Source organism: Chelonoidis abingdonii, chromosome 7 (genome assembly GCF_003597395.2).
Source record: "Chelonoidis abingdonii isolate Lonesome George chromosome 7, CheloAbing_2.0, whole genome shotgun sequence".
NCBI classification, from domain to species: domain Eukaryota; kingdom Metazoa; phylum Chordata; order Testudines; family Testudinidae; genus Chelonoidis; species Chelonoidis abingdonii.
The window spans coordinates 28,345,836-28,370,958 of record NC_133775.1 but is presented as its reverse complement, the minus strand read 5'-3'; the positions used below and the strand labels follow the sequence as shown (position 1 = coordinate 28,370,958).

Sequence of the window (25,123 nt, the reverse complement as noted above, 5' to 3'; positions counted from 1 at the left end):
TCCCGATTTTTCACACTTGCAGGCTGGTCGCAATAGGTGAGCACTGTACAGGAAGGAGAGTAGGCTGCCTACAGTAGCTGTTGTCACCTCCTCCTCAAATACCTTTTATAGACTCACTAGGCAGCATTCACACAGAAAGGTTTTTGCAGGTCCTACTGGCATCCTCCTGGTGGAGTGTTGATTCCTTTTCTTCCCCCTTCTGTTGCCCTTTGCCCCGGAGAGGAGACCCCCACTAACAGCCCAGAGTGATTTTCATGAAAAATAAAATTTAATTTGATGTGGAGTAAAAATAAAAATATGCACCTGTTTTTCTTGTTTTCAGAAATGACTGGGGGTGGGAGGGCTTCAGGGGAATGAGCTTTTAAAATGGGACTTATGTGCCTGAGCCTCTTCGGTGAGCTTGAAAATTTTACTCAGGCATAAGCTTGAAATGACCGCCCAATGCTAGTTAAAAGACACTCGTGGTTCTCTTATACTCAAGTTCTTTAGGTGTGTCGGTTAAGGGACTTTCAAAACACCTTGTTTAAAGTTCCTCATAAAAGCAGTTAAGGAAAATAAGTAGCCATGGGCTGAGCGGTAACATGCATTGGACGCTGTGTAAGAGGCAGAAACCAAAGCAGAAGTAAATATTCAGTTTTTGTCCTAGCAAAAGGTTGACAGGGTGGTGCCCCAATATGCTGCCCTCAGGCCTGTGGTGTTCAACACAGTTACATACTAGAGGCAAAGCAGTGACATAGCAAAAGTTGCTGTTAGAGAATTATTTCAGTTCAGCAAGAGAGGAGAGGAGATTATGACTGACAGTTATAATGCTGCAGGTGAATGGGCAGCAAGATGGCAATACTGACAAATCCAAGCTAAGGAAAAGACATGCTATCACAATGGTGAGTGCAGGTGTAGTCAGAACAGGAAAATAAAGTGTGTATAGAGAAATGGCTAGAAAATAGAGGCAAAGATCACTGTAGCATCCAATGAAGTATTACAGCTTGGTGATGGCTGAGCCCATCTGTTAGGTCTTCACAGCTACAGACGGTAGATATGAAAAGTTTCTCCATGAACTGAAAATGCCCACTCCCCTAACTTGTGAGGGCCTCACAACGATTCTGTGAAGTGGGGAAATTTACTCCCACTTACAGATTAGGAACTGATTTTTTTTTTTTTTAAAGCTGACTCTTCGGCATGTGAAGATTCAAATACGGTTTTCAAAAGTACCTAAGACCCTATAGTATTTTTAAAAATCTAGCCCAAAGCATGAGATTCTCACCCTCTGTTTTGGTCCACATACAGGGCCTGGGACGCAGTGTAGGGATGCCAGTCGTGGGACTGCAGCACAAAGAATTGCAGCGATTCTGGGTAGAGCTGGTACCCATAGGTGAGCCAAGGGAGGCTGTCAAAACTCAACCCCTGAAGCAGCTGAAGATTGGCAGAGCACGGGGGCAGCTTTAAGCCTTGCTCCCACTGGCTGCTGTGCTGGCAGCTCTAGCCTACACCCTTAACCATAAGAACCTCCAAAGGGTAGAAAATGAACCTGAAATGCTTCCAAAGGTTCTAGATAATCCTTGTAGTTTTGTAATGTTTAGATGTTAATGACTGACTCACAAACGCAATAGTATAGACTGGATGAAGTCACCCATTCAAAATTATGGCCAAGCTGCATCAAGCATGTGACAGACACCTGCCATCAAAATGTGCCAAACAAGCAAGCTACCAAAATATTTCCTAGCTCCAACAAGACTTGGTCTGTGGTAAAGCAGTCTGATTGACTGCTGCATTTTATGTGCTAGTGCTTTAAATCTTCTTACTTCCTACTTTCTGGCTGTGTACATTTTTGCAATTACTATTTATAAATACTTAGGCTGTATCGTGGAGTGAAGCCTTGGTGATCTCTTTCACATGCCAGGAACTTTGGACGGGGAAAGACTGAGATTAATGAATGGTGACATAATATAATGAGATGTTAAGAGTTTTAGGCATGAATTAATGAAACACCACTGGTCATTTATTTTGTGCTTATAAAGGGAATTGGACGTTGTATTTCTAAAACCTCTAAAACAGTATGTGGGGGGAAAGCCCTCAGCAAGAACCTTGAGCAAAATCCTGGCTCTGATAGATCTGCAGTTCCGCCTGGTCCTGGACTCCACAATTGCCAAGGTGCTCATAAATACCAGGGGCATAAAACTCCCACTACCCCAGGGATGGTGGCATAAAGCATCTGCTTCCACCCAGCCGAACAGGGAACTGGACTCCAACGCTTTAGCCATTAGTTGACCAATTTAAAGAGTGCAATACCAGTTTAAAATCCAGACACAGAGTTTTCAGCTGGGAGAGAAATCTTCTCTTGCACTAGGGTGGGTTTGTGAGAGGGGAACATGGCCTGCCACAACCCATCCCACTTCCCTGTTTAAATCAGGACCCTAGCTCCTAGTGACAGACTTGCAACAATTACTTGAGTGGCCAGAGTCTGAAGCAAGAGGTGGTGGGATAAAACACTGATTTTCCTGACCTCCATGCCCCACATGGTTTTGTGGGGTCAGACCACAGATTGGACTCAAGAATCCCACTACCTCCTTGCACTGTCCATGCGGCAGGATCAGTGCGTTGCCGTACAACTGGCATACAAGATACAAGTGGCTAGTAACCACCTGAGAGCCCTAGTAACAGGACAATAAATTTGGCCTTTGCTGAGAACCATAGGGGAGCTGACAGTATAACTATTGATAGTTATATAGTTTTTAAAATATCTGACCTTACAATAAAACTTCATGCAGAGTTGAGATTTGGCATAAAAAAAGTTTCATTCCAGAAGATAATTTTAATAAAGGCCAAAGTAAAACAAGTAAGTTTTGAGTCAAAATAGGACAAAAACACCGTGACTGATTCTGTTGCCCTGCACCTTCTGAAGTCACACTAAACAAAATGAGTACAAAAATGGGTAGAAGACCATTTGGATTTGCTTCACACTTACTTTCCATTGCTGTCAATCCTAATGTGTGAGGTAATGGTGATTTGTGCCCATGTACTGTAAGGTCATTTTGAGTGCTTCGTGTTGCTTTTTTAAAAATATTAAAAAAAAAACCTCAAGGTAACTATTGCTTTTTGCTAAGTTTTTTTTTAAGTGAGAAATTTTAATATGAAGTCTCTCTGCAGGAAGTAATTTTCCTGTTTTCCTGACATGCTTAAGGACCTAAAACAGTATCAGATACATATTTTGAGGATGACTTAAGATTTAAAACACGTTAAGTAGCTCGTTTTCAATACAGTCTATTAATAACTTTATTCGTAGAGGGTCTTTTACCCCAAGGAAATGAAAAGCGCATTATTAAATTTCACGAACTATAGATCAAGTTTACCCCATATTTACACTGTAGTTGGGAGGTGTAATACCTAGTGGGGTAGACAGATGTGCTAGCTCAGCTTGAGCTAGCGTGCTAAAAGTAGCAGTGTGGGCAGCAGTACAGGGTGTCTGACATTCTCAGACTTGGGCACTAGCCCAAGCCACTGTCTATACAGTAAAATCCATACAACTGCATTTAGAATAACAGCTCAAGCTGAGCTAATGTGATTGTGTCTACCCTTGCCAGGAGTTGCACCTCCTATCCTCAGTGCGGGCATAGCCAGGGGGATCAGTTGAGTTGCATCTGCTTACCTCAGGGTTGAATTTGACCTGATGTGTATAGAGTTAGGATTACTTCACCTACTACTGAAATGTATCAGCTGTTTAACAGTGCACAGCAACATTACACAGCGATGTACAGGAGATGAACAATACTGAATCTCATTGAAACTGCTGAGGGAATTCATGCAGCCAGACTGAAATTGCCTATGAAGGAATTTGGTCCAGAAACTGGGGTTAACACCACAAAGGCCAGGGTCTCTCTAATGATCACAATTGCATCCGACGAAGTGGGTATTCACCCACGAAAGCTCATGCTCCAATATGTCTGTTAGTCTATAAGGTGCCAGAGGACTCTTTGCTGCTTTTACAGATCCAGACTAACATGGCTACCCCTCTGATAATGATCACAAGCAGACTTACAGCTCATCTGAAAGATGACAACTTCAACAATAGTGTGTTCATGGCATTACTGTGGGAATTGGTTAAGTACCATCTCCAAGAAAAGACTGCTGCTTCTTGAATCTCCAACACCTGTTCCAGCAGAACTTGATTATCTTTGGAATTCTTAGATCCAAGCCTTTCACCCAACTCTGCTTCGTTTGTCAGATAAGGGTTCACTGTTCAAGATGGTATGGCTGTAGGTCGTGAGATGTAAAGCAAGACTTCCTCAAAAAAAGTTAGGCATGTAATTACATGGGACCATTCTTCACTGATTTCAGTAGAACTACTCCAGAAAAAATAGCTGCTTGAGGATATTCACTAGAAAAATCATATATTAAAAAAACAGTAAGACTGTGCAAAGATATTAATAAAACCAATAATTCTCTACAATATTTGGCCATAACAGGGTATACTCTTAAAGCACTTCCTTAATGTTTCATTATCCATAGGCATTGACAGGTTTCAATTAAATGTCCTTGATTTTTATACACACACATCACTTGAATGTTCTTTTAATATATATATATTTTAAGGCCATGATCCTGCAGACCTTGCTCAACTAGGTAGTTCAATTGAATACAATGAGGGTTCTCATAAGACTAGGGATTAGTCATACGAATAAGTGTTGCAAGAATCTAAAATCAGTGAATGTATAATGTATACATACAGCATTTTCAAATCCATGATTTTCTAGGTAGAAATCAACAAATACGTTTCCAAGCTTGCAGGATGACCCTGGGGAATCATTTTGATCCCAAAGAATCTGGTGTAAATCCTGGCTCAGGACAAATCCTTATTTCTCAGAGTTCAATTTCTGTGACATACATGGAAAATAGAAGTAAGCCTCTGATGAAAAAGACCACTTACCTCCAGGGAACACACTATAAAAACTACAGCCTGTTGGCAGGATTACCAGTTGGACGTTATGTAAATATGGCTTTTATCTTCATTATCAATTGTTGCTATGTCACAGAAAATGCTAGTTAGACTACAGGTAAACTCTGATTATCTGAATCCCAGTTAGTTGGCAGTCAGATTAGTCAAAATTCAGAAATGTCCTCCAAAAGTGTAAATTTAATTTTTCTGAAATTCTATTTTTCCAAAATCCAGGTAAGTCCTCTGAGCTATTTAGGTAGTTAGGGTTTATCAAAATATTGTCTGGATACACAGAAATCACAATATGCTTTGCATTTTTAGTATCTCATAAAACCACAGGCAACTCAGAAACAGCATGGTCTAGAGAAATGAAGAGGTTTGGGAAGCAGGAAATTCAGATTTCTAAATCCCAGCTCTACCACTGATTTACTGTATTGCCTCGTCAAGACATCAGACGTCTGCCTCAATTTCCCCATCTGGTAAAATGTGGATAATATTTATTTACCCATCTCAAAAGGATGTGTTGATAGTTTGATTTCACACTGCTACATAAATGCTGCTTATTAAACATTTTCCATTGCAAGATGTTATCTTCATCTGTAATTACAAACACATAACCAGTTGCCCACAATGTGATTGTACTGAAATTAAAAATAATGTAAAATAGACAGAGTCCTATTTAAAAAAAATCTAATGTAAATGTATGAGATTACAGTACAGTTTCCTAATGGAGCTCATGTCTCTGACTTTGATCATATGTGATTGTGACTAGAATGCCAAGCAGCAATGATGACCTCTATTCAGTAGAAACATACGTAGCTCCTATTGTATTCTTTTATATTTAAATAGTGAAATGCAAGGGAGCAGTTTGAAGTAGAATACAGCTGGGTCAAAGGAAAATTCACACCAATTACAATTCATACATAATTCACATTTTACCTATTTTGGAAAAAAATTCACATTTATTTACTGTCAAACAGGTGTTAAACTTTACATTGGTTATTAGTGATGGGCTCATTAACAGTTTTACACAAAGGGATGAAAAAAAGCAGAATTTTGCTGAAACAATTTACATTTCATTAGATCTTAATCATAAAATAAATTACTAAATATAGGCAGAAGGAATACGGAGGAGTAATATTTGTTTAATTTTATTTTTAAAAGGACAGGCACCTTTTGTTCACCAGAAAGTTTGAGAGAAGTGTCCAGTGTCCCCATTAGCCCTCCCCATCCCACCCTGGGTAAAGAATGAACAGGGAATTGATTTACAATCTTGGCTAGAATTTACCAAATTTGTGCAACGCATGGCATAACTGGCTTCTAACAGAAATTTCTCCTTGGAATTTTTTTTTTTGGCAATAAAAAAAAGTCAAACATAAGAATAAAAATTAACTTCTCAAAGCAGAACACTGTTTACAGTGAAAAATAAGTGAAAACTGGTAGAACTTGGATTTTAAACATATGACAGTACTATGAACAAAGTGTAAGAAAAACAGCTTATAACATATGTGCAACCAAGAGCTCTTCACAATATTTTCTTCAAACTCTTTAAAATTATTTTTAATAATTATATTTCAGTTGGACACAAATGTATTTTTTTACCCTAGCAATAGAACAAAATATAATTTCTTTAGCCATCTTTCACGAGAATAGTTCATTGTACAGTTGAGGAAATATATGAAATAAGGCCTGTGGCTTGATTGCTAGTGGTTAGACATGTTTTCAATCTTTGCCTTAATGGAAAAGATTTGCAGTGAACTGCAAACTGATGCAGAATCTCTCTCTCCTGCTTTTGAAAGTCTTGTCAGGAATAATAAGGTACAGTAAATTTGTCCCACAGGATTTTAGAGCCTACGTCTTGTATATAATACAATGCAGGCCTACCCAAAACAAGGGAGGGGGGTGCAGCCATATTTACAAATATAGTTCACAGACTGCTGCAGTAAAATGGCTGGAAAGTTTTCATCTGTTTGTTTGTTTCACAATTTTGTTAAACTCAGCAGCAGAAGATATCTTAAAATACCTTGTTGGTATCTCTTCTCTTTGTAACCAATAATTCATTTTCGTATACTCTGTGTATATACAAAGTTTTTGTTTTATAAAAATTCACAGAACTGCAAGGTCCAGTCATCCCCTTTGCACTGGAGAACCACAGGGTGAACAGAATAGTCTCTTTGAGCAGATATGAGGGAGCCTGTGTTGGGCCAATAAAGTCTTTTTAATACTTGTATGTGGCCTTTAGCATTTCTTTGCTACACTATTAAAGGCTTGTTACTAGTTGCATTTGTCCTTCCCTAACATCTCCTTCTGGGATACATCCTTCTTTGTTAATGGGAATTATATAGCCATCACTATTGCCCCTGCTGATTTGATAGTACATCTGAAGCTGATGGCCAGCTCCAAGATTTGGCATGCTTTTGTAGTAAATGTCTTCATTGTCACTTCTCCTGGAGGGAGAGAGATCTTCTTCAACATCAGGGCTGCTCTCTGGATAAGGAGAGTCTCTAAGATTGGGCATGCTTGTGTAAAGAGAGTCTCTGTTGGGGGATTGTAGGTGGTCTTCAGCCTCAGCTGTCAGCTGTGAGACGTAGCTGTCAGTCCCTTCAGTCTTCACTTTCTTCTGTGGCTGGTACAGAAGCGAGTGAGTCCGCTGGGGAATGAGTGGTGCCTCAAGCTCCTTATGGTGAAGCTCCAGTCCTGGGTTGTCACTGTGCATCAAAGATGAAGCATCCGCCACAATTGCGTCATCTTCGCTACTGCTCCCGCCAATCACAGCTTTGGCTGGGAGTGTGCGCTCCAGGTTGTGGTTCTTGCTGCCGCCCCGCAGGTTGTTGTGCACTAATTCTGAAATGATCATTTTTTCAAAAGCAGTATCATTCAGACTTAGTCCACAGTCTACAACTTGCACACTGTCATTATAATCTCCATTGCGCAATGAGTAGCTGTTGTTGAAATTACCATTTAGCGGTAGAGTATCCATGGCACTTGTATCCCTGGCATTGTTCAGTGAATGTCCTGAAACAGAAAGGGGACAATTTGGGTTACTCGCTGGCACTCTTTTTACTTTTCTTCTTTTTGTATGAAACTCTTTAATGTAGTTCAGGACAAAGTTGTACTTGGAAGTAAGACTTGAGAAAAGTTAGGTTATTGAACATTCCCAACTGTAAACAGTTGCACACCTTATAGGAAAGATGTATTTAAAAAATAATAAATAATTTCCCATGGGGTGGAATTGGATTTTAATTTAGAAATTTAGGGGGAACTCTGGGATTCTGATTTCATAATTTTGTACCAGTTTTATGACTCTTCCACAAGGAACTGTTCACTCCATGCCCTTGCATATGTAATGCAAAGCAATTCATTTGTAAACATTTACATTTTAAAGTACAACACCATGATTAGAAAAATAAAATTAACAGAATTTGTCCTAAACGACACTAAATCAAAAAGGAATTAGGCCACATACAAAACTGAAGGTAAATGTATAACATAAACCCGCATAACTGGCAAGCAACTACTTTAACAACAGTTCTAACCGTTCCTTTTTTTTTCTGGAGATGAAGTAAAGAAAAGAATGAAAAAATGGACAAATACAAAGAATTTATGTGAAACAAGGACAGCCAACTTTCACACTAAAGGGACCAGGGCCCACAAGCACCATCCAACAACACGATAGACAGCAGGTGGAATGACTCACTTTGACAACTCACATCATGTCTGTCTGCTCAGGCTATCTGGCCTAAGAGTAGCTGATATATAAAAGAAAGTAAAATGATTTATTGTAACATGATGAAGAATTACTAAGCTTCTCAGCAACGTAGTCAGAGCAAGGGTTCAGCAAATTAGATTACTAGCAATAATAGCTTTTTTCTCACTTAATGTAATTTTTGCACTAATATTCTGTCTGCCAGCAATGGCCTCGGGCTTCTAAAGGTCAAAGTTCGCCTGCAGTCTGCATCAGTCACAGTGACAGCACTGAATGAACCAGTATAGTCAATTAAGACTTAGGCCCACAGACACCATGGGCATGCAGTTCAAATGCAGAAATGTTAGGAATTTCTGTAAGCATGAGTCACAGAAATTAAACCAAAGAATAAATATTAACTGTGGAATGGGAGGAGGAAATCAGCCATGGCTGACATCTTTTAACTGTTGGAGGAATGACGGATTGGGTAAGTCTGCTGGAGATATGAAAAGAAGTTTAAGGAAAAAAATTGGAATCTTATGGTGGCAATTTTTTTGCGTTAAAGAAATGTGTTTTCTATAGACACAAAGACATGTAAACTACAAAATCACAATGCTTCCCAGCAAAGAAAAACAAGAGTTTTGAAAGAAACTGAAAAGCCTGTACCATTGAAAGTTAGATTGTTAGTGAATTCCTAGAAAGTCACTTTAACTACAAATATGACTGGAAATAAAGAAAGAATGAAGTGATGTTATTGGAATGAAACTGATCACTGTGAGGCTGCTGCATTATATGCAAGGCTTGGAGGAGTATAGGAAAAAAAAACTTTTGTTTGGAAAAGATTACAGATTTTTGTGTTTTGCCTTTGTTCCACACTTAAAGCTGCAGCGTACTCTAGAAAATGCAAGTTTCTTCTGAATTTTTTTTTAAAATGTAAGTGATATGTTTTTGTCATGAGACTGTTCTGGTAGCAGAAAACTAATTTTGAGCTAAATTCTCCTTTTGAAAAACTTGCAAGTAATTTTGTATTGTGCTATTCCAGCCTGCCATGTGTACCGAATTAGACAAAGTGATGATGGTTGTTTGAAAGGCCTCTTTAAGCTTTGATTAAACAATTTCATAGCTTTGTAACTTCATATATGTTTCAAGATCTTAGCTGCACAGAACATATGGCATTTATAAGTGTGAGGCAACACACGGACCGCATGCTGGCATTCATTTCCCTAATGAAAGTGATTTATTTTTATAATTTTGTTCTCTGTGCTCTGCTAAGCAGATACCAAAACATATTTGATAACCCAAAGTGAGAGTTCTGTGATATACTGCAGAGTTAAACACTCTAGAATATATTTTGACCGATTTGAGGAGGCAAGTTTTGTTGCCCATGATCAGGTAATTCACTTGAAATCTTTCCATAGCCTGTAGCAAGATTACTGTGGGAATGTAGAAATGTAAGTAAAGGATTAAGCATTTTTGCTTGACATTGCTTTGGTTTTAAACAGCAAATTATTTCAGCATTGCGTATCCTCATTTACCAATAGGATTTGCTACAGACCTTGTGTTATTTTCCAAAAAGCACTACAGCAGTACTGTTTGAATGTGGAAACATTTCAGTTGCAAATTGTGAACCACTTGCCTGCTGAGTCTTACTTCATGACCACTAGTTATGTTTTAATTGTGCCCATTAAAAACCATGCTGAAAAAATTTACATTTGATAGGCAAAGTTAAGTTTTACTCCCATACTTGTCTCTCTGTAGGTTGCTAGAGGAAAGCATAAGGAAAGTAAGAAAACAAGAGAATGAAAATAGAAACCGCAGTTCAGTCAAAAAAAAATTTGAAATAAAAAACAGAAACAAGGTTTTATGTTCTCCATATTGTCAAAGTTTTAACACTGAGTTTTAATTACACTAGAGATAATTATTTCACTCATCAAAACTGTAACTACTATATATATATATATATTAATTTATTAATTGCTCTGCAATTAAGAAAAGTATTTGAATAATATCATAATAAAAGTTAGGTTAGTGATGACACCCTTAGTCCCAGAGAACTAAACTGTTCTAATTATAACCTAAAGATTCTCCTAAAGAAATCAACTAACATAAAGCTGCACTATACTATAGTTTGGCTTATATTTGACGCTGGATGCAATTTTCTACACCAGGGTATCCAAAAGTGTGTCAAGATGCCTCGCGCTGTTTTATTATCTAAATCAACTCCATACGCAGGTTATTCTCAGCAAGATTTTGAGTCAACTGAAGCTTGTATTGCATAGACATGATACCTCTAAGTGATATATATCTTGAAGATGGGCTCTCGGACCATGTGGTGTCAGTCCTGTAATAGTATATTAAGATTTATGCCACCTGTGTTAAAAACATGGATAATTATTGGTAAATACTATTATGGCAAAGGCATTACTATAATATAGTGCAGTTTTACAAGCCTGGCATTGGCAACACTGTAAGTATTTCTTAAACTGACAGAAAATCAGAATGCAGGACTAGGATATTGCAATTTGAGTTTTTAGCTAGCAAAAAGAAAGGATTCATACTAAAGAAAAGCGATTTTTTCCCCAGTAAGTATAAGCACACCTGGTGAGTTAAATACGGGAGCTGAAGGGGCATTACATACAACTGTTTCAGCGAGCAATGTGTTATAGGGGTTGTTAGTGCCGTGTGGTCGAAGAAGAGGGTTTGTTAGTAGGTAATTGCCAGTCATTCCTAAAGCAAAGAAACAGAAAAAGAGACATCAGTTCTTTAATTTTATTCTGACAGTTTCTATAACATTTTTTTTTATTATTATTCATGAATCATGTAGAACTTGTCAAATGTAATTCAGCTGAAAATTTCTGAATGTATTTGAACTACTAATTTGAAGGAGGAGAGCGAAAACGTAGTTAAATTTCAGTAATTCACAGGTGCTGTCCAAATCCCCAAAGTAAACACCTGCTGAGAATGACATTTACTGATTTCTGTAAAAATAACATTAAAGAAGAATAGCAGTTAAATACATAGGGATCCATATTCTATTTGAAGAGCTTAATCAAGAACCTTGAACACTGTGGTCCAGAACTGAAAAATCCAAATTTTATTAATTTAGAGATGTTGGACAATTCCTTATGAAAATATCTGGGTTATTAATAACCTTCAAAAAGCAGAGGGGAGTGGGGGGGGGGAGGAAATAACTTTCTTCAAAGAAATACAAGGAAGGACAAACTGCAACAAGCCTATCTTAGTATATGCAAAAGCACACATGCTGAGGAGAAAGCAAAATGTTTTGCTTTAAGAAATTAAATCATTCATATGTTCTTTTGGGACAGATTCATGCTGCGACAATATCTGCCAGGTTTTAAAAATAAATTTTTAAATGTCTAAATTTCTCTAACAATTGCTTAGCAAGATAAAATAAAACATGACATGATAATATGAACAGATATTTTATTAATTTTCAACTTTAATGCATCACCATTTACACAAGATTTCAAGTTATTTATTAGACAAAGTTTCAGCATACTTTGTTAAAAACTAAATGTTTAAAAACCAGTTAATTTGTCTGTGTGACTTCTAGTTTTTAAATTAGTAGGAAAACTAGTCAGAATGATGAAGAAAAATTATGCTAAAACCTTTGATTGAAAACATGATTTTAAACATCTCATTAAGGTAAAATTCAACTTATGTTGTATTGAGTTGCACAACTGCATCAGGACTAATGTTATCTGAATACATTACATGTCCAAAGAGAGCTAAAAAGCCATCCACATTTTCATACTATATTTAAATTTATTAGATTCTCATTCAGGCAATAGCTAAAGATATTATATTTTAAATATTAATGCTGTTATCCTACTAGAGATATTTTATTCTAGGTAGCAGAAATTCTTGGAGTTCAGAGAATTCTTTTATTGACATATTATGCTAATTTTATTTGACAGTGGTTTAATTTAGTTAACAATTAGATTGCTTTTTACCCTAACTTGTAAAAGTTGCTATTTGGGCACAATGAGAAATATTAATTCCAGTGCATTTCCATATTACTGTATATTACATCTTCTCCCATATGTTTTACTTCTAGCTTGAATTACTAGCTTACAGTTTACCAACAGAAGTTCTTCGAGTAGTGTTCGAAGTGGAGCATCCACAGGGGATTTATCTTGAAGAACACCAGTTACTGTGTAAGGTAAGTAACCTTTCCATATTTTCTGTCAATTTTAGCCTAAAGGTTCATTTAACATCCCCTCCCCTCTTCAATCCCATGTTAATTAGTAAATTAGCTTGTTTAGATTTGTATCATTCTAATGGTGATATTGTAACTAAAACCCCTTTTCTAAGCTTGGCAGGCTAGCACAAGGAAAAGGGGTTCATTTGGTCATAGTATCTTCCCTTGAAAAGAACTTGTGCCTATTGCCTAGGGGTATGGCTGTTAGGCCTCAACTCCACACTGCCCCTGGCCTTTAAATTAGCTGAAGGCCGTGGCATAGGCAGAGCAAGTCTGGGGACTGAGGTCCCAGGCTGGCTTCTGCTGGCCTATGCAGGGCGTACCTCTTCTCAGCAGCAACAAACTCCTCTTCTACTGCCCAGCAATTGGTTAATTTTAGTTCATCAGATTCTAGAGCAGATGTAAAGATTCAGGTGGATGGCAGTTCACTGAGTTTAGCCTACTGTTCTATTTGGGGTTAGGAAATAATTTTACCCTAAGCAGCATCCTAGTGCATTCGTGATGGTTTGTTTTTTGCCTTCCTCATTTTCAAGGTTCAGCAGTTAGGACTAATGCTTAGTTTGTGGGTTGAAGGTAGAGGGGCTTACTGGTTATGGTTCCTCAGGATTTTCTCTGGAACTGAGCAGCATCTATAGGGATTGCTAAATTTGGTAGTACTAATATTAGTTTTGCTGCTGTCTTTTTAAATTTTGCCAATTTAGCAGGAGTCTGTTGCAGCGAGGTCAGGTTCATATATCCTTTTCTCACAATGTGGGTGCAGAGTTGAGAAAAGATAAAGCTAGGGCATAGATGGGGAAAGGGCATAGTGACAGGCTGTTGCATTCAGCTTTAATACAGAACAGCCCTACCTCCATTAGTGGCTCCTTGGCAGAAAGTTTGGTGAGGGGAGAAAAGAGTGGTGGTGATTGTGGCTAGAACTCTCCTCGTTTTTGGATGGCCATGGCCATGGGCCTTCACAAATGTTACATACAGCTGTATGGACTAGATATGCCGGATAACCTTCAATTCAAGTTAAAACGATTAATACATTTGTGGCCATCAGAAGCCTGCAATTCTAGATTATGTGGCTGTGTACTTTTGGAGCCATTACACATCGCAGATACAATGTGGTCACAGAAAGGATAAGAACTTTACTGAAAAAATCTTTACATGTCTTTTGCATAGAAATGGTGTCAATTTGATTTCACTGGGAACATTTCTGAGTCTAAAAATCATAGTCTCAAATATGCATTAAAAATGTTACTGACTTGTATTTCTGTTTCAGATTTAACCTATACAGGTTAGTAAAGTTTTAAAATTATGTTCTTGCTTTTAAGCTAAATTATTGATGAAACTTATTAAAAAACATTTCCCATGAATAGAGAAAGTCAACTTCTATAGTGAATGGGCAAGTTGAGTGAACAAGATTTTAAAATGTGCTCATGAAAGACTATAATTTTAGAGAACGTGTTCAAGAGTTTTTTTCCCAACACAAATTTGTTTCAACTCTTATCTGTCAAATACTATTAAATCTAAGTCATCTAAAATTGAAATGTTCCCAGTGACTGACCTTGATTAAGTGTTGAAGTGCTGTTGATGTCACCTGAGATAAAGGAAGATTCAGATTGTTTTCTCACAGTGTCGTTCCACATCCTTCTTATACGACTCTGTTAACGTAAAGCAGTGAGACATAAATATTGTATTTTAGGGCACAGATTTTCCCCCTTTCATCTGTCATCATGTGAAACATCTACATTGCTTCTTGCTCTAAACTAAATAATTTCTAAACTAAATGGCTCCTTTGTTATGAAAAGTCTAGTCTACTAAATTCCAATTAGATAAAACATGATGGTATCCTTGCCAGTTCCATAAAAAAATAAAAAGAGGATGTTTGCATAAGAACAAACTGAAAGGAAATGTTTAAAAAGAAATCAATTCTACAATACAAAACCATGTATTGCCACGTAGATCATTATAATGAGAAGACAGTTAGTGCATATGAATGGAACATGTCTCAGTAGGCTTTTGTAAATAAAGTTAATTAGATGATGCTGTCAAAGTCTTTGTTACCTGAGTGCCAGAGGAATAGCGAGCGCTAGTTCTTGTTGTCGATGCCTTCACTGAATTGTGGGGGCTCTCAGTTGGTAATCCACCACAGCAATAGGAATGTCGGAAGCACTTGCCGTATTCCTTACGTACCTGTAGATGAACAATGGGGATATTAAAAAAAAAAAATAGATGCACAATAAATATGTCTCTTGAGATAAGGATGTGACCAACCATCATCTATTAATGAATTTTAAACAAATTTCTTTATGGCAGACAAACAAATTCAAAATTTTCCTCATTTCAATGCAGTTGACCAGTTTCTAATTCAAGTTATGTATAGTTATTTAAAAAGGCCTCCTATCATAGATCAATATATGTCTACCAGGTTACTGCACATCTCCATTTTTGCATAGTTCTGTGAGTAATTTCTTTTTAATGGAATGACTGTTTTGTGCAGGGATAAATAAACATTCTTTGATAAACTGATTAGGGTGGTATTTTTTCCTCTTCCTTTTCTAGTCTTTAATTCCTAATGCAAAAATATTGAGTCCAGTTTTTTGAAACTGCCCTAATCTGTGCAGAATGCAAACCACATCAGTGAAGACTACCATAATGTCTCAGTGCCAAGTTTTGTATTGTAGAATCCCGGCCACGAGGTAACTCAATAGAACTACTGTCAAGACACAAGAATTGCAATCTTTGTTGCTATGTATGTTTGCTGACTCCAGGAAGTTTGAACTCTGAAACTTCATTGAGGTTTTTGTCTGAAAAAAGATTAAGAAAAGCTAAGTAATAATATCAAAATTTGGCCTACGATTAGTTACCTTCTGTTTCTAAATGAACGTCTTGATAATTAGATGTATTGATGTTTATTAATATTAAAGTCATCAGAACTATTTTACAGAGTAGATCTTTCCCTTAAATGTGTTCTAAGTAATTCTTATATTAGCATGCACATATCCTGGCAGCACTGCATGGATCAGTAAAAGACATGCTTCTGAAAATTTTATCCACCAGGACTTTTCCAAAGTCATCTGATTACTAAGGCTCCTAATTTTCCAAGTTTCTTTTCAAAATGGAACTTGGGCTCCACAGTCACTAGACACTTCTGAAAAGTTTATCTGTCCTGTGAATGTATGTGAAAATGAGAGATTGTGTGAGAAAAGGTAACATTTTCATATGTAGTACTGAAAACCCATTACAAATTAATAAGGTTTTTTTCAAATAACTCAGGCTTTGCTTTCAAAACCCCAAGTCTTTTATTCAAAGAGTACATAGTTTTACCATGATGCTTTTATAAAAGCATGAGCAGGATGCAAATTTGACTACTCAACTTAAAAATCAGTTTTTTTTAGTCAAAGCTTGAATTTTATACAGATACCAACATACATATTTTGTAAAGGAAAGGTACACTGTATGTATTTTAGATGAACCCATCTATACCATACAAGAATATAATCACAGATACATAATTAGAGTGGGTAAGTTCATGAAAATGTAAAGTTCTGTATCATTAAATGACATAACACTTAAGGAAAATGTATTTCTGAACGTTAACGGATATTAAATGCTCTGAAACACTATAACAGGGACAATAGCAATCAAAGCTGTATTTTACCCAAATACCACCCTCCAGGGCCGGTTTTGCCTAATGCCTATATTGCTGTGAATGTACATTATCTGTCAGTACTGCACATTCCATTGTCATTATTTCTAAATTATAGCCTGTTCGAAACTGATGGAAGTAACAGCACTATCATCTTGTCAGGACTGGAAACGTAATAGTTTTCTCTTCCACAATTCTCTATCTCTGTTCAATTTAGTGACCAACTAGTAATAACAGAATAAAAAGACTACATTTGCTATACAGACAGGAACAGGATGATGATATCCAGTGAAAGGCACTGAAACTTTTAAACCTTAAATGGTAGCCTTAGCATTCTTTCAGGTATAAATCTTCTTGACCTAGATTAAGTTTTTTCATACTTGACCGGCACTTTAGCATTGCTTGACTCAACTTAATACAGAAACAATGCATGATAGTAGAAAATAAAACAGCAATGTGTCTTTGGTTTTCAAATCCTATATAAGTGGTTAAAAAGGCAAAATTTTAAGATATCCTAGTCTAGAAATTATTTGCATCTTTACTATATTTATAGTTTTCCCTCTTTTCTATATTCAATCCCATCTCTATGGTTTTCCCTTTCTGAATGTGTAAGGAGTGTGGTAGCCAACTTGATAAACATTTCTCTCTTTTTAGTCTGGCTTTCTTCCTAAAACGTGTTATAACAGTTTGCATGGAAGAAGCTGTATACCTCATATTAAGAAACATACAAAGTTAAATGGTGAGCATGCACAATTTAAATCACAAGAATGATACTTTGCACTTAGCACCCTTTTCATCTCAGGGTCTCAAACCACTTTACAAGCATTGAGTTAATTAAGTCCCGTGAGGTACATGTAACAGGAGCTAATGATTACAAGTTCCAAAATGTAAATTGGTTAAAATATCTAGTGGCTAAATGTCTATTGTTAATTTTCTAAAATTATTTCAAAATGGTTACATTTAAGAGAAGATAATGACTATAATTATTCACTTTACACCTCCCACCCCCCATCCCTGTATTACCATGTCCTTTTTACCCTTATTCGGTATACGACTCCGACACAGAGTGTAAGCTCTTTGGTACGGTTGCCATTTTTTGCTAGAGTAATACATATACAATAACCACAAAAACATGGGGCAGCTCAGGATATTGTTAAAAGGATATTCAGCTTTAAACCTGTAGGCTGAAACATGGACTCTTGCCCCAGGGTCAGTAGTTTACATGAATTTACAAATGAGCCTACTCCACAATCTTTGGACTAGTCAAGATTGTTTAAAATACAAAAATTGTCAGCTTTGGAAAACTCCCTTCCACCTCACATACTACCTACCACTAATGACCACACATTTCTACCATCTGTTTGTGTTCAGCATTAACTCTCGGATCTCAGTTGATTCTGAAATGAAGTTATCCACACTGCAACCCTCACCCATCACCACTGGTACTACTTGGCACCTCTCAAGAAAGAAGGCAAAGACCTTTCACTGATACAGAGAATACACTACTCCCTCAACCCCAGAAGTGATCTCCTGCAGGTTGAGACACATCTAAGCTGAAAATGAGGCTCTGACTGCAGCATGAATAGGCATACCCAGCTAGCTTTAATTCAGCTGCCATGGCTAACACTGGTAGGGAGGAAGTAGTGGCACAGCATTCAGCAAGGACTAGCTTCCCCAGTCCAGGCCTGCTGGGGACTCTGGGTATGTACTCAGATTGTTGGCCCACACCAGAGTCTGTGCCACTGTGTCTTCACTGCCACTGTTACCCACAATAGCTAGATTAAGCTAGTATAGATATGCCTACCTGCACTGCAACCACACCTTCATTTCCAGTGTAGCCAAATCCACTGACATTGTAAGTGACTGGAAGGTTGAACAGCCATTGTTTGATGGTTTAACTCAGTGGTGCGCAACCTGCAGGGTAATCCACTGGCGGGCTACCAGTTTGTTTACATATGCACACCCGCAGCTCCCAGTGGCCGTGGTTCTCCGTTCCCGGCCAATGGGAGATGCGGGAAGTTACCTATAGTAACTTTCATCCAAGATTCTCAGACCACTTTAAGAAACATTAACTAAGCCTTGCAACACCTCTGTACTATTAATACCCAATGTACACTTGCATGAGTCACAGAGTAGTTAAATGACTTGCCTAAGAGCACACAGCAAGGTACTTGCTGCAAACCGCACCAATGGTTTCTGACTCCTAGTTCCCTGCTATTGATCTACCCACTAGAAATTACACTATCTCCCATTTTTCTTCATTGCTATTTCTTTTCTAAAAATATCAGGCTACTGGAGAGGTATAAACCATGTGTGTTTGTTTTCAGTAACTTACTTTCTTTTGAAGGGCACAATGGAAGATGAAAATAAACATTCCCTGGAAAGCATTAAATACTGTGAAGAGATATGTCATCACAACCGTCTCCTCATTGATAAACAGCAGGCCAAATGACCATGTTAGGCCAAGAAGACACAGGAGAGCAAATGCACCCAAGACCCAGGACCTGTAAAAGAAAATTAATTTTAGTAACACTGCTGATAAAAATGCATACCGCCACCTCCAATATTAACATTTCAGTTGCTGCAGTTGACTTTTACTAGGTTCACATTCAAATGCAAAAAATCCTTGGCTTTAACCTTTCATCTATTAAAGAAAGAACAATTCCATTTGGTACTTTCAGTCTCCAGTGGAAACAGCAACAGTAGATATGACCTTTTTCTTATTCAAGAACTGCACAAGATGTCAAAACTATTTTTACAAGGCCCAGCTAACCCACTTCTTTATCTGTATTTTTACAAAGGAGATTGGTAAGTCTAGCTTAACCACTAACTGAGCCCTGTATTTTGAACAGTGGTGCTTCCATATGTCACTAAATAATGTAACAAATACACAGAAGTTAAACAGCAGAGTAAAAACCTAGAACCTAAGGTTTCTGGTAAACTCAGCTAAACTAAGGCTAAGTGATCTAACTTCCACGTGAAGGAGCCTTGCTGAAATGTGACAAAAATATGGATACATCCACAAAATAAAGTCTTTGAGAGAGATTCCAACATGACTAGTTTAAGGAAAAAAGAATTGTAGAGAACAGCACAGAATGAAAGAGAAAGGAATTTTAGTCAGTGCATTCCACATCTAACTAATGATCTTACTTGATAAATGGTTTATTATCTTCATAGCTAGAAAGCGTTATAAGCAGAAAAGAGAAACAAAATTATTAGACAGAATTGTAACAGAAATTAATATGAAAGCATTTTTGTATTTTATATAAAAATTAGTCAAAATTAGGAAATTCGAAGTGCAGAGGCAAGCAATTTAAAATCATAAAGGCATATAATAGTTAAAAATACTTTAGCAAATTAGATAATTCCAAACTAGTTAATTAAAATTAAGGGTGATCCACAATACTGACGGAGTTTGTAAAGTTAAAATATCATGCTAGGAATTTGTTAATGTACGGTTCTATCTTACCCAGGTAAGTCCGTATTATAGTAGCCATCACAAACACGGTAATTACTGGTGTGGATGAGAAGACAGAAAGAGGAAAAGGAAGAAAAGAGAGAGATGCTAAAGATTAGCGCTCTCTCTCCTCATGCAACATGCAATGAAGCTGATACTGACCTATCTATAGCATCTAGTTTGCAATGTTAGCCTTAATGTAAACCTGTCTGCCATTTTCAGTATTGCAAACAAATCTGTAGGACCTTTTCACAGCCAACCCTTAATGTTCTAAGTTACATCATCCCTTCAAAGAGTTTATAGCAACAGCCTTCAGTTTGGGGGGAAAAAAACACTAAACAGAATACACTAAAAGACTATCAAAAGACTATCACAGCTGTAAGAGTCTTATTAATTACGTAACACTTGCATTACTCTCCAAAAGGGATACTGAAATACAGCACCAATATAAAGTAAACATTTGTTCAATTAGCATGAAAACAACAGATAATCTTCAAGTTAACAATAGTAATGGAGTGGAGAACTGGATTACAAATGAAAACTACTCAGAATCCCTAAAATAAAAACCCCATTTAACAAACTTAACATAATCATATCAGCCATGCAAACAGGAACATCATTTTAACCACATTTTAAATGCAAATGAAATTACTGCTTTGCTATGGAATTTCCGTGAAGACACTGAAATAATTTCTTGGCACTAATTCCAGGCTGAAATGATCTAATTTTGACCAATGCCTGTGACATTATGGTAACAATGTAAGGAAAGCAGGATTGGTACTGTTTCTTTCTAACTGACATTTGTAGTTGCTGGGAGACAAAGTCATGTGTTCCTAAAGGAGAGTAGCTTTCAATCAGTTCAGTAATCAGAAAATAATCATAGTTCTCATACTTGAACACAAAGCACTTACTTAATGTTTTCCAACCTGCTAGAGTCTGGTTTCAGAGTGTTTGAGTGCTTCACCATTTTGCACAATGTGATCACCAGGAAGATAAGATTCAGCTGTCAAAACAGATAAGAAAGAAATTAAACTACTTTAAGTAACAGGTTGAGTAATGAGGATGTTATTGACTTAAAAAAAACCCTCTTGGTTTATTTTCAAGTATATTTAGGTGATTGGTAGTGGTATTTGGAGTGTTTCACCCCTAAGATGCTGGTTCAAATATGGACAAGGGGTAATATCTTCAAAGTCCCAATTTTTTAAAATTGTTCCTCTGTAACAAATGAAAAACCTAGAAGACACAACAAGGGCACCTAATTTAAACCATTGTGTAGCACAGTCTACTTTCTCCATCCATTTTATTGTCTGGATATTGACACCACAAGGAGAATTGCTTCCATGTGACAGCATTGCACTTTCATGGAGAGGGTGTCCAGCTAATGAGATTGATGGATTGGACTTCCTCTGAGCAGGGTCTCTCTAAATCCATCCCCCATCCAAAATCTGGGCTGTCAGATGGAGGGATGATTGGGATGGCTGGTCCTCACTCCATTCTGTGACAATAGGTTTGGAGATGGCAGTAGGTAAATGTACTGGTCGGAGGCCATCTGTAGAGCCATGGATTGTCATGGCCATTACAGTATTATTAAAGTCAGTATTGCCTTGTCCAACTTGATGTTTCAGAATATGTGAGGTAGGAGGGGGATGACAGGGAAGGCATATATCAGTATGTCTTACCACTGCACTAGGAAGGCATCCCCTCCGGAGTTGTGCCCCTGTGTGTCTCGAGGCTGGGGACTTCTTGTTTCCCTGGATGGCAAAGAGATCCCATGATGGGAATACCCACTGACAAACTAACTATCTGCTGTACCAACTTGTGATCTTTGTGAAAATACCTGCTGAGGCTGTCTGTTCAAAATTTCATCATTCCTGGTATGTGCACTGCAGTGAGGATGATTTGATGGTGGATGCACCAATTTCAGAGCTGGACAGCCTCCCTCCAGAGTGGTACGGTCCTCATTTCCCTTTATTCATTTATACCTAGATGTTGTCCACCCTGACCTGGACATGAGTGGATTGGAATTGCTTGCACACCTTGTGGCCTACCTGCAGTTCAAGAAGGTTGATGAGGAATGTGCCGACCAGGCCACGGGTTGTCAGGCCTAGTGGTGAAGGTAAGGGTTTGGTGTATCATTTTGAAGTGGGTGCCAGGGTGGGCAGAGTCCAGGAAACAAGCTGAGAGTCAGTACCAGTGAGAGAGAAGCTGAATGCCAGAACTGGAGGGTCACCCAGACTTGTAAGCCAGAGGCAGAGCTGGGGGAAGTCTGAAGCCAGTGGGGAGCAAAGGCTGGAGGAAAGCAGAAGCAGGGACGGGAAGCAGGCTGGAACAAGGGCATGTACAGCTGTGGATGTGGTATGCGTGGGGCCAAGCTTATAAGCAGGACTGCTAAACTGGAAGTCAATCAGGGGCTCTGCCCACTCAGAATTCTAAGATTGCCTAGCAGCACAGTTAGTTAGGGAGCAGGACAGCAATTATGCCTATGTGGTCTGTACCTGACCGTCCAGGAACCTTGAGCTGCGTAGTTGTCCAGGTGCACTCCCCAGCCTTGTAGAGACATGTCTATAATGAGTGCCTTTGTGGGAAGGGAGGGAGCAAAGGGAACCATCACACAATGTCCTTCTCCTCCCAGGTGAGAGGTCTCCAGATGCTACAAGGAACTGAGACTCTCTTGTCCAAGGAACCCCTGCCTGAAAGGTAGACTTTTCTCAGCCAAGGCTGGATACTGCACAAGTGTAGCCTGGATAAAGGGGGTCACATAGGTGCATGCAACCATGTGGCCTTGGTGGACCAAGCAGGACCAGACTGTTGTCTGAAGACTGAGATGAATGCTGAGGTCTCTCATTATGAGGAATCTGTCTAGATAGGGAAATATACTTCAGAGTTGCTGGCACAAGTGCATAGCTACCATCACCATGACCTTTGTAAAAATCCTTGGGGCCACTCCAAGACCAAAGGGGAACATCTTGTACTGGGTTTAGTCTCTATAGCCATCCAAAAATCCAGGAATTGCCTGTGCTGGGGGAATGTATGAAAACAAACATCTTAAATCGAGAGTTGCAGATCAGTCTCCTTTGTTTAGGGAGGGAATTAGAGCAACTAGGGTAATCATTCTGAATTTTATGTGGTAGATAAAGACATTCAGATGCCTGAGGTCCAAGATGAGTCTGCAGCTCCCTTTCTTTTTGGGGATCAGGAATTATTTGAAGAAAAAGACCTTTCCCAATTATGGCCTCTCCAGCCCCTAACTAAATTAGGCAGCTGGGTCTGAACAAGGGACGATAGTGGAGTGGTGTGTTGGCTGCACTGTACTCTATGATGCTTTCTTAGTGGCTCAGAGGGCCTCTGGTAGAATGGCCATGGGGCTGGTTGGAATGTACACTGAAGCACTTTAGAATATTTTCTGCAATATGGTGAGGTGAATATTCCCAAGGAATGGAGAGTGGCATGAGAGCTATGGAGTGAGTGAAGTGACTCACAGGTTTTCTTGCTGAAGTCTTGTTAACCCCAATGGGGAGATCTTCTACCATCACCTGAACCTTTCTGGGGAACTCCACTGGCTGAAGCTAAGTAACCTGTCTCAACTACTGACATCACAGGAAGCTGTGTCCACTATGTCCAATGACAGCTGAAGGGATGACCTGGCCATTAGATTTCCAGAATAGCCTAGAATTGGGGCCTATGGTAATTTATTGGTCAACTCTTGTTGTAGTTCATGACACTGTATTTTGACATAAGCATCCAGTAGTTCTTGACATGGAAAAGTAGACTGGATAAAGAAAAATTCTTTCTGGCATCCTTATCTGAAGGAATGACCCTTGACTGGTTAGTCATTCTGCTCTGTGACAGATTAGACAACCAGAGAGTTCTGGTTTGGGTTAAGAGAACAAATATTCTGCCTCCTTAGGAGGAACAACATACTTCGTTTTAATTTTCTTTGGGGTAGGTCCCCATGTGGCTGAGGTGTCCTTAGCTGACTCCAAAACAGCCTCATTCATAGGAAATGCCACTTTGGAGGGTGCCACTGACAAGAGAATGTCCATGACCATGTGGGGAGAAGGGAGGATCCTCAACCTCTTTCAGTGAGATCTGGGGGAGGGGGGGAGGTTTCAGTATTCCTCCGGAGAAGTTCCTATTTATTACCACTTGTAATCATCTTAAGGAGGGGGAGACTGGTATCACCACCTTGTCCACAGATGAAAAAGAAGCCCTTGGCAGATCCAGGGGTACTGTCTGCTTGTGTTCTTTTGCCTGCCCTAGAGAGGGCTCAGGCTCTAGCATTGGAGGTGATTTCTGATTAAATCTGTGCCCTCGGTGTTCAAAGTCTGGGACTCAATAGTAATAGTCTCAAGTGCTCCAGTGTGGCCAGTAGGCTGGTTTGCAGGGATGGGGGCAGACCCCATCAGGACTGTCATTAATCCCTGACTGCTCTATATGAGTCCTGGGATGAGGCTTTGGCAGCTCTATACAAGTTGATGTCATGTATGAAGACCATTGGTGGAACTGGCACTACCAGCTTCTATACTTCCACAGAGTAACAGTCATACAACTCGAAGGGGGAGCCATCAGTACCAATTGTCTTCTGGCAGTGCATCTAGAGGTATTCCCTGGAAAGCAGGGTCCTGATGATCCTTGAGAAGGGTGTACCGAGGTGTGAGCAGAGGAGAATTGGAAGAAGTCATTGGTATTTTATCTGTTAGTGCAAGCGAGGGCAGATGGTGAGCACTTTATTACTTCCTTACACCCCTTTGAGGACAATTTTGGAGCATTGAAAGCTATCAGCACTGTCAGAGCTGGCTTGTGCGCCCAGTGAACTCCAAGAGCACCCCCTCTCTGTGGCATGGAGTCTCATGTAGTCCTGAGGGAAAATGCAGCTCCCTTCTTTGAGGACTTGGTTGCCTTCTTATGAGTGTATTTCTCCTTGTTTTCATGCTTCTTCAGGAAAAAGATCTTGGAGTCACCATTGATAGTTGTCTGAAGATGTCCACACAGTGTGCAGAGGCAGTCAAAAAAGCAAACAGGATGTTAGGAATCATTAAAAAGGGGAGAGAATAAGACTGAGAATATATTATTGCCCTTATATAAATCCATGGTATGCCCACATCTTGAATACTGTGTACAGATGTGGTCTCCTCACCTCAAAAAAGATATTCTAGCACTAGAAAAGGTTCAGAAAAGGGCAACTAAAATGATTA

The 25,123-nt window shown here is 38.7% G+C and overlaps 1 protein-coding gene across 19 annotated transcripts in view; it reads right to left on the bottom strand.

Moving 5' to 3' along the window:
- Nucleotides 1–5,872: 5,872 nt before the first annotated feature.
- Nucleotides 5,873–25,123, bottom strand: part of ADGRL2 (adhesion G protein-coupled receptor L2) — a 501,988-nt gene continuing 482,737 nt past the window's right edge. For 3 of the 19 annotated variants that reach the window (XM_075067748.1, XM_075067751.1, XM_032774097.2), the window contains 9 exons: nt 20,840–20,931; nt 19,941–19,985; nt 19,622–19,648; nt 18,807–18,975; nt 14,887–15,015; nt 14,387–14,483; nt 11,214–11,342; nt 10,360–10,377; nt 5,873–7,945 (listed from right to left, as the gene is read on the bottom strand). In XM_075067748.1, coding sequence (XP_074923849.1) covers nt 7,191–7,945; nt 10,360–10,377; nt 11,214–11,342; nt 14,387–14,483; nt 14,887–15,015; nt 18,807–18,975; nt 19,622–19,648; nt 19,941–19,985; nt 20,840–20,931 — 1,461 coding nt within the window. In that variant the 3' untranslated portion in view covers nt 5,873–7,190. Of the gene's footprint in view, nt 7,946–8,627; nt 8,680–10,359; nt 10,378–10,903; nt 10,986–11,213; nt 11,343–14,386; nt 14,484–14,886; nt 15,016–18,806; nt 18,976–19,621; nt 19,649–19,940; nt 19,986–20,839; nt 20,932–25,123 lie in introns of all 19 variants that reach the window. The other 16 variants (XM_075067764.1, XM_075067749.1, XM_075067756.1 and 13 more) reach the window with 11 other exon arrangements.